This window comes from Medicago sativa, chromosome 7 (genome assembly GCF_051527215.1).
Source record: "Medicago sativa cultivar Bolivia chromosome 7, Bolivia_mono, whole genome shotgun sequence".
NCBI lineage: Eukaryota > Viridiplantae > Streptophyta > Magnoliopsida > Fabales > Fabaceae > Medicago > Medicago sativa.
Genome location: NC_140755.1, coordinates 23,882,447 through 23,892,061, shown reverse-complemented (window position 1 = coordinate 23,892,061; position 9,615 = coordinate 23,882,447). Strand labels below are relative to the sequence as shown.

General features: G+C 36.2%; 1 protein-coding gene across 7 annotated transcripts; it reads left to right on the top strand.

Annotated features, from left to right (window-relative positions):
• The first annotated feature begins 3,238 nt into the window (after nt 1-3,238).
• LOC146905015 (uncharacterized) lies at nt 3,239-6,896 on the top strand. Of its 7 annotated transcripts, none has more exons than XR_015018432.1 (6): nt 3,239-3,401; nt 3,513-3,595; nt 4,788-6,074; nt 6,168-6,236; nt 6,323-6,550; nt 6,663-6,896. XR_015018432.1 is itself a non-coding variant. In XM_085725223.1 (6 exons), the coding sequence occupies exons 2-6, from the start codon at nt 3,533-3,535 to the stop codon at nt 6,725-6,727; spliced, it is 1,683 nt and encodes a 560-aa protein (XP_085581349.1). In that variant the 5' UTR covers nt 3,239-3,324; nt 3,513-3,532; the 3' UTR covers nt 6,728-6,896. The 7 variants fall into 7 exon arrangements, 5 of the variants coding, with proteins under 5 accessions (XP_085581349.1, XP_085581348.1, XP_085581347.1 ...); XR_015018431.1 differs by having other exon boundaries at nt 3,493-3,595; XM_085725223.1 differs by having other exon boundaries at nt 3,239-3,324; nt 6,352-6,550.
• Nucleotides 6,897-9,615: the final 2,719 nt, after the last annotated feature.

The following is a 9,615-nucleotide window of genomic DNA, read 5'->3' as shown; positions in this document are numbered from 1 at the left end:
AAAGGTTTGCCTAAAGGTGATGGGGGTCTTGGTATTAAGAATAAAAAAAAAATGAATGAAGCTTTCCTTATGAAAATGTTGTGGAACATGATTAATAAACCCGATGATCTTTGGTGCAAGGTCCTTTACAATAAGTATGGTAGAAACAATGATCTTTGAGTTGCTATTACTTCTCAGCCATACGACTCCCCCTTATGGAAAGCCTTAGTAGGTACTGGGAACAATTCAAAGGTCATACGGTTTGGCAAGTGGGAGATGGTCAAGAAATAAACTTTTGGCTTGATAATTGGATGCCCGATGGTCGCTCTCTTATGAATCTATCTACTCAACAGACCATTTATACGACTCTTACTTTGAAGGACACTCTAACAGAGACAGGAGAGTGAGACATCAATTTTCTCACCACTAATCTTCCCCAAGAAATTGTCAATCAGTTGGTTGCTATCCCAACTCCTAAAGAAACAGATGGGTCAGACGCCATTTGATGGACTGGAACAAATACTCATCATTTTACTGGTCAAAGTGCTTAGAACCTGCAACGAGAGAGAAATTGTTCCATTGACGGGAACTGGAAGATTTTGTGGAGTTCGAAAGGGCCTCACAGAATTCAAACTTTCATGTGAATTGACGCTCATGAAAGGCTTTTAACGAACTATCACATAATTAGATGGAGAAGTGGAATATCCCCTCTTTGTCCAACTTGTGGAAATGAAGATGAAACAATCATCCATGTTCTGAGAGATTGTGTGCAATCAACCCGAGTTTGGCTTAGGTTAGTAGCTTCTAATCAAATTACTAATTTCTTTTCTTTGAGTTGCAGGGATTGGATCTTTGATAATTTCAACAAGAAGAAGATGGGAGCACACAAGATTGAGTGGCAAACTATATTTATGGTAACATGTTGGCACTTGTGGACGTGGAGGAATAAGAGCATTTTTGAAGAGAAGTTCCATCGACCTTTTAATCCAATTGATGTGATTCTTAAGATGGCTATAGAGATTGATAACTGCGAACAAACACACGTAACTGGATGACCTCACTCTACTGACACTATTTTCATTGGATGGAAGAGACCTCGAGAGGGTTGGGTTAAACTCAACTGTGACAGCACGCAGGGGCGGAGCTACATATGCCCTTGTGTGGGCATGTGCCTCCACAAATATTCTAATTCTAAAACTAGTAATAGTGTTAAGCCTACTTCATGCCCCCATTAGTTAGTAAAAAAAAACTTATATTATCAAAGTAAAATTAGTCAAATTATTTAATATCTCAATTATTGATAAATTGATCCATTAATCATGATATATTTTCCCGTGAGTTTAGCTCAATTATTAGGGACATTGCATAATATATAATATATGTAGGAACCAGAAATTATATTAGGGACAATTGCATAATATACGTAGGAGGCAGAAATTTTTGGTATCTGAATATTGCCCTCACAATCTAAAATTTCTGGCTCCGCCACTGACAGCGCGCATAAAACAACCCTTATCCGTGATAGCAGTGGCAATTGTTTGAATAGCTATGCTCGTAAGATAGGTTCATGCGTTGCATGCAGAGATGTGGAGCATGTATATTGGAATGGATATGACTTGGAGACAGAGGATCACACACACCTGCAAGTGGAAAGTGACTCGTCACTTTTAGTTGACATGGTAACATGGAAATGTAACATCAATGGAAATGTTCATTACCTTGATTTGGCACATTCGTGACCTAAAAAACACAAGTTGACATGTCCAGATTAACCATACATGGCGTGAAGGAAACAAATCAGCAAATTGACTAGCTAACTTTAATCTATCTTTGGACACCTTTGATCTACACATATGATTGAGATTCCTCTTAGAGAGCTTCAACGTCACCTTTTTTTATGATATTTTTGACGCTTGCATGCATCGGAATGTTCAATTAATCTCTTAGTTTTTCTTTTTCTTTTTCTTGAGCTTTGCCCTCTTTTTGTACCAAAAAAAGATTAATACTGTTTTTTCAAATTAGTAATTCAATATGTCCTTAAAAAAAGTTATTCAATACTCCATCCGTTTCAAAATGAGTGTCGTTTTAACTAAAAATGAGTGTTTCAAAATGAATGTCACTTTCAGTTTCAATGCAATAATAACTTTTTCTTTTCAATTATACCCTTCAATTAATACTATGTTACACTACTTCCAAAGTATTATTTTTTCTTTAATGAAAAACAAACCAATAGTTGATTAGGATAATTTGGTAAAATTGCTATGACGTTTGACTACTTTATTCCATTCCTTAATCTGTGTACAATTGGCTAAAACGACACTCATTTTGAAACGGAGGGAGTATAATCGAATGCTGTATTTTTTTTAGGGAATCAAATACTATATTTGTTGTAAGAAAACATATAAATTCAACATCAATCTTACTGAATATATACTCCATCATTCTCTAAATAATAGTCGTTTAAAGTTTATGCACGATTATTAAGAAAATGATTAATTGTGTTGATTTTGATGGTGAAATTTGTGTCATTTACTAAAACATCCTTATTAATTGTAGTTAGTGGAGTAGTTAAGTTGAATGAAATTCAATAAATAAGGGTATAATAAAGGAAAAAATAATAAATGTTGCATCAATTTGCTAAAGTGACAATTATTTAAAAAAAAAGAAAAAAATGATAAAAAATAATTATTGTGAAACTAAGGGAATAAAACAAGGGTGGCACTTTGGTGCAATTAATTGCACCATGCCATTAGATCTCCACCACACACACACATCACACACACACATCCATAATGTCTGGGTGCCATCAATGGACAGGGCACGGTGCCATTAATGACACCCAAGTATTTCCCGTAAAACAACTTATCCTCACAAGTCACATGTACTTCAAAAGACAATGTTAATGTTAGAAATTAATCGTACTTAGATCGTACTTAGTACTATCCAAACCCAAACCTCAACTAATTAAACTTGTTAACATCCGTGCGCAAGTGTTTCTCATTCACCAATGACAACACGCCACGTCATCGTAACTAAACAAACAATACACCCCACACGTGTGTTTCCACTATACGCTAAGGATTCAGTTTCATGCAAATGTACAGACACACAATTTCAACGGTCCAGATTAACCACTTGACACAAACTCTCATGCAGATTACATCGCACTATGCCACGTGTACGGTTAGATAAGGCTTAGAATTAATTACTCTAGAAAGCACCGTACTATATCTTTGATCCATACACAAAAACCCATTTGCAAAAATCACAAAAACACTTCGTTTCTTCAGTGTCACTATCAACGGCGGAGCGCCACCGTCGGGAAATTCTCCGGCGTTAGTTCCGGTTTGGGGCCTCCAACTTGTTCAATTAAATAAATCAATCTTAGATTCAATTTATTGATTCCATTTTCTCATTTCTAGGTTTCATTTTTTTACCCTTCTATTTGTTAATACTTTTTTTTTTTTTTTTGCTTTTGTGTTTATGTTAATATTGTTTTGATCATTAATGCAGATTTTGATTTGATGGTGTAGTTGATCGATTTTGAAGGTTTATGCATTATACTAGTGAGTTTGTGAAATCGTTACCTTCAAAGAGAGAGAGAGAGAGAGAGATGGTATGTTTCTACGTTTAGAGAAAGGTTTTTGTTTCATGCAAATGTTGTTTGTCTTTGTTTTTTCATGGATTTGCTTGATGAACTGCATAGTAAGTATACTTACTTTGGTCCTATGAATCACGGACACTACTCGGGTTAGGCGTGTTCTGTGTCAGACATGTGTCGTGCGTGTCTGACACCGACACACATACTTCACTGAATTATGTGATTTTCTCAACTATTAGCTGTGTCAATGTATCGGTGTCCGTGTCCAATGTCCGTGTCCGTAGCTGTGCTTCATAGGTGGTTATTATTGTAAGGAAAAAAAATCACTTTTTAAATTTTTTGAATAACGAAGTATCTGGTCTATATTTTAAACCGGATACATTAGGTATGCAATGAACCTTAAAATGATTTTTTTTACTTATAATAGTGATAGGAGCGAGTTTCCTCCATTCTTTATTTAATTTTTTTAATCCCCTTTTTTTAAGCATGCTTTGAATTTGACACATTCATTTTTAGTTGATCTTAATGATTTGTTGGTTTATTTACTGAATTGTGAGTGGACATTGTTGATTTATAAATAGCGCTCTATGGAACTGAATTTTGTTGAAGTTATGCAATGATCAGAGTAAAGTATTATGAAGTTTATAAATGCATAACTCTGGTATTGTTTTGCGAGGTTAAACTTGGGCTAATTTTTATAGTGACTAATAAATTTTTATTGTGAATGTGTGATGTTAACACAGAGGTAATAATAATATGACTTGTGTGCATGCTTGAAATGGATTCTGGATTTCATTTTGACGAAGATTCTTCACTTTGTTATTTCTATGTAGTTATTTAAATCGGAAGGTAGAGTTAGATTTGTTTTTAATTTACAAAATTTGGCTGAAGATTCACAAAACAGATGCTTCATTAAATGTATTTCATTCTTGTTCTGAATTCATATCCGATCGAAGGGCTCTCGTCTTAAGAAAGGAGTTCCATCTGTCTTCCGAGCCTTCCCTTTTCTTTTAATTTCTTACTTGATGGGGGCTTTGTGAATTGTGTTGATTCGGTATGTTATTTTTTAACTAGTTTATGGCTTGTAATCAATAATATGTCGTCATACACGGAATATTATGTCTTCTTTAAAAATGCATTGGTTGAATCTATGCTCTTTTTGTGATAAATCATGAAGATAAGCATTCTAAGCTATGGTTTTTTTTAGTCATTTCAGAATAAAGGCTTCTGGAGTCCCCGAGAAGTTGGTTGCATAGCTGAAGAAAATGTTGGATATGATAATTCTTCAAGAGTCGAACCAAAGAGAAGTCATCAGTGGTTTGTGGATACAAATGAACCTCAAATGTTCAGCAACAAGAAACAAGCAGTTGAAGGTGTTAGTGACAGGTCAGTTTCAACAATGAATGTTTCTCAATGGGAAACCAGTTCGGGATTTCACCCAGTCACTGGCCAATTGTCTGACCGTCTTTTTGGATCTGGTCTTGTACGGTCTAACAATTCAGTTGATAAAAACATTCCGTCAATTGGAAGTGGAAATATAAACATGGGAAGGAATGATTTTGGGAATCAGTATGGTAATGACTCGTCTATCGGACTGTCAATGTCTCATTCCACAGGAGGCCCTTCAACATCTCTAAATTTTGGTGGTATAAGGAAAGTTAAAGTTAATCAAGTCAGAGATTCTGACCATGGCACGCCAGCAGCTGATAACAATATATTTTCGATAGGTTCTGTTTACAATAAGAATGCTGACAATATAACATCAGACCCAACGTATAACAATGGAAGTGACAACACCATTGCTATGGGTCACATCTTCAATAAAGGGGAAGGGAGTTTTTTGTTGATGGGTCACAATCATGGCAAGGAAGATCAACATATTTTATCAATGGGTCGGTCCTTTGACAGGGGCGATGGAAATTTCATAACAATGGGTCAGTCATATGGAAAGGAAGATGACAATTTGATATCTCTAGGAACCTCATATTCCATGGGGCATGAGAGCATTACATCAATGGGTCCAACCTATGGTAAATCAGGAGAAACTTTCACAACTATGGCTCCTTCCTATGATAAGGTGGATTCAAACATTGCTTCAACAATTCCATCTTTTGACAGCGGCAACTCTAGTTCTTTACCTGTGAGTCAAAACCTGAGTAATTGTCACAGCAGTTCCATTTCTTTTGGAGGTTTTCATGTTAACCCTCAACTGAATGACTCCACTGGAATGATTAATAGTTCTGATCCGTTAATGGGCAACCAGAACTCAGCTCAAGGTGTTGACAGCCAGAAGGATCTGAGTGAATCAAGCCCTAATCCACCTGTAAATAGCACTCCAAAATCTAATGCTAAAAATGAAACTGTTGTTAAAAACAAGGAACCAAAGACGGCGAAGAAGCCTTCTACTAACAGCTTCCCTTCAAATGTCAAAAGTTTGTTGTCAACTGGTATTTTTGATGGCATTCCGGTAAAATATTGTACATGGTCAAGGGAGGTAAACTGTGTTTCAATTTTACTTGTCTTACTTTCGAAGCTACTGTAGTTTTTCCTACTAACATTTTAAAACTTTTGATGTTCTCATTGGCAGAAAAATCTTCAAGGAGTCATAAAAGGAACTGGGTACCTGTGTTCATGTGATATCTGCAAGGGGCAAAAGGTTAGCATATTATATCACTTACATTCTAATAATCTGCATAACTCCTAGCAATAGTGCTCATGCATATGAATTTGCATAAATCCTAGCAATGATCTGCAAAAATTCTGTCATGAAGGCTCTTAATGCATATGAATTTGAGCGTCACGCTGGGGCCAAGTCAAAACATCCTAACAGTCACATATTCTTTGAGAATGGAAAGTCCGTCTATGCTGTTGTTCAAGAGCTGAAAAACAGTCCTCAGGAGATGCTTTTTGATGCTATTCAAACTGTGACAGGAGCCACTATCAACCAAAGGAACTTTCGTTCTTGGAAATGTAAGGAATTTTCAGTTTGCATGCCCAAGCACACCCTTGCATCAGATATTAAAGTCAACATCGATTATTTAACCTTTTCAACTTCTAATTTTAATGTTTTCCTCCTTTTCAGCATCATACCAAGCTGCTACTCTTGAGCTTCAGCGCATCTATGGAAAGGATAAGCTACTACCATGATAAGTTCGGTTATGTTCTTGAAAATTCAGAACAGTTGTAGATATGTAACTTCTTCGGTGTATGAGTGGCAGCTTAAAAGATTGACTTTGTAATTGAAAATTTTATTGTTTTTCTTGTAACAACTTGAATGTTTTATTTATGGAAATAAAGATGTCTATTATGTGGTTCAGTGTCATTCTTTCTCATAATTTGCTGGTATATCGTCTTCTTTGTTGAATTCCTCACAGACCACCACCTTCCTTTGTGAATATTCGAGAAGATCTATTCAATATTATGCCAGAAATGTCAATTTTTCCAGTGGTAACTAACTCATCCCATTCATTACGTTGAAGAAAACTTGGTATCAAACGATACTAAGTGTGCGTTTGAATGAGCGGCGGACAACTCCTACCATGAGGTTAGATCTAGCTTTGCTCAAAATTCCGGAATAGCAAAAGTATATTCACAAAACATGTTGTGATGTGCTTCCATGATGTGAAAACCCATGGACACTGATGTTTTTTCAAGTACTTTAATTTGTCATTGGCGGTTAGGCACTGTATCTTCAAGTGGTTGGAATGGAATGGCATTCTGAAGGGGAGAGGATCCTCTCCAGTGAAATTCTCTGCAGTTTTCTGCAGTCTTTGACCTCAGCCATTAATTATACTCTCTCTCCATTTTTAATATTAAAACAGATTCTCTCACTTCTTTAATAAAGGGTTAGGATCCCACATGAGAAAAAAGCACTGGAGAGGATCCCCTCCCATTCTGAAGAGTGGAATTGGGATGTAGTTGAGAACTTTTTGGCTTTAAATTTACTTGTGAATTGGTAGGATCCTAAAGTTGTCTTACTTAGTATGGTTATCAATTATTTAGTGCATTTGCTTGGAGAGAAATGATATACTCTTCAATGAGAAGGTGACAAATCTTGTGGAGGTGATTGATAAAAAACATCTAAAGATTGTTATGATTTATGTAATTGTTGTATCAAAGGTTTGAAAATGATTCAAGTTATATCTAAACCAAAGTTCTATTTTTTTTTTTATTTTATAAATTGCCCTGTTCTATAGTATCATATATCTTCTAGATGTTTCAATCCCATAGACCACAATCCTTCTATCTAGATGTTTCAATCCCATAGACCACAATCCTTCCATATTGAAAGCGAGTGTGGGCATGTCATAAACAATCAGGTTCCAAATAAGACTTCATTTTTTTTCTTTTTTAAGAAGTTAAATTAACCTACTAAAATTGACCTGGTGGAGGAAGACCTCACTTGACTGTCATAGAGAAGGCAATTTAGTGGACATTGCACTCTTTTACGACGAAATAGAACAATTCTGCGGCATGCGTTTTTTAAAGTTCATTTTAGACATAATAACTAGGAAATAGTGTCTTTAAAGTTCATTTTAGACATAACTAGGAGAGAACAACTAATTTGATCAAACACGTTTCTAACGATTAATTATTACCAACCAATAAAAACAACCAACACAAACAACTAGTTTTATCAACTGGTCAAACAAGCCAAATAGGCATGATAACAAAACCCATACCCGCGGTTACCCGCCCGAACCAAACCCAATTTGACGGGTTTTCCCCGTTTTGACTGGGTTTGGGTATGAGTATGGGTTTTCCCCGATTTCAAAACACGGGTATGAGACAGGTAACGGGTATATAGGTACCCACCCCAAACCCATACACAAACCCTTCCCAAATGTAAAAAATTACTTTATGTTGATATGTCATGTTATTTTGTTTGATAATTGTCATGTTAATAAAAACTACCATTGATATTTAAAGGATCAACTAAATAATTCCATCTAACAAATGTTAAAGTGAGCGTATTGTTGGATAATGTATTACAACGTTGCTCTTGGGGATGCAAAAAACTTCTATTTTTTATGAAAAAAAATTATTCAATGTGGGGATGGGGATGAGGTGGGGATACCCAAACCCGTCAGGGATGGGGATGGTATTCAATTTCTCATCCCCGTTGGGTATGGGTAGGGTAACGGGTAAGTATATGAGAATCGGGTATGGGGACGGGGAAGGTAAAACCAGTCCCCACCCCACCCCATTGCCATGCCTAAAGCCAAATAAACTATCTAACAGCTAAACCCAACAACCAATTGCGAAACTAAACCTCTTAGAAATTATGGTTGAGCCTAACACAAGTTCATAAAATCTGCTTGTGAGGTGGGTGCTGCGATAGCTTAAACCTGTCGGCGGTTCAACTTTGAAGGAGACTCTGATACCATTTTAGAAACCGTGGTTGGTGATAAATGCCAAGAAGTGTTAATTTCATGTTGTATTTTATGCACTTTTTGTTACTTGTTTTGCAAGTTATTGACGGAAAAGCCGAGAAATAAGTGTTAAATGCCTTATTACGCTTTATATATCTTACTCTATCCTTTTATGCAGGAATTTACCCCAAGACACTGAGCAAAGACCAAAAATCATGAAAAAGTGCAAATGGCAGAAGCTGATCCAGGAGGAAGTGTGTGCTCGCAACTGCGAGCTCATTTACTCGCAACTGCGAGTAAGGGCGGTTTGACCAGATACGCCAATAGCGTATCTCTCTGGAGACCTTTGTATTTTCTCAACTCGCAATTGCGAGTGGAGTAGCTCGCAGCTGCGAGCTCAGGCAATGCAGACCTCTATAAATAGCCCACTTACTATTCTTGGAGATATCATCATAGGATCTTAGGAAATATCTTAGATATTCCTTTTCTCTTAGTTTTTCTTAGCTTTTCATTGTAATTCATAGAGAGAAATAGGGTAGATCATATAGAGTGAGAGTGATTTTTGAAGTTGGATTCTTATTCCTTTGTTGAGACATCACAAGGTGTAATGGATCTTTCCTTTTCAATCCATCCTTGCAAGGCTTCCATGATGATGTGTAGCTA

Coding starts and splice junctions, on each gene's coding strand:
- LOC146905015 (XM_085725223.1), top strand. CDS start 3,533: ATGCATTATACTAGTGAGTTTGTGAAATCGTTACCTTCAAAGAGAGAG. Junction 3,596..4,787: donor GAGAGAGAGAGAGAGAGATG/GTATGTTTCTAC, acceptor GGTTTTTTTTAG/TCATTTCAGAATAAAGGCTT. Junction 6,237..6,351: donor ATATCTGCAAGGGGCAAAAG/GTTAGCATATTA, acceptor TCTGTCATGAAG/GCTCTTAATGCATATGAATT.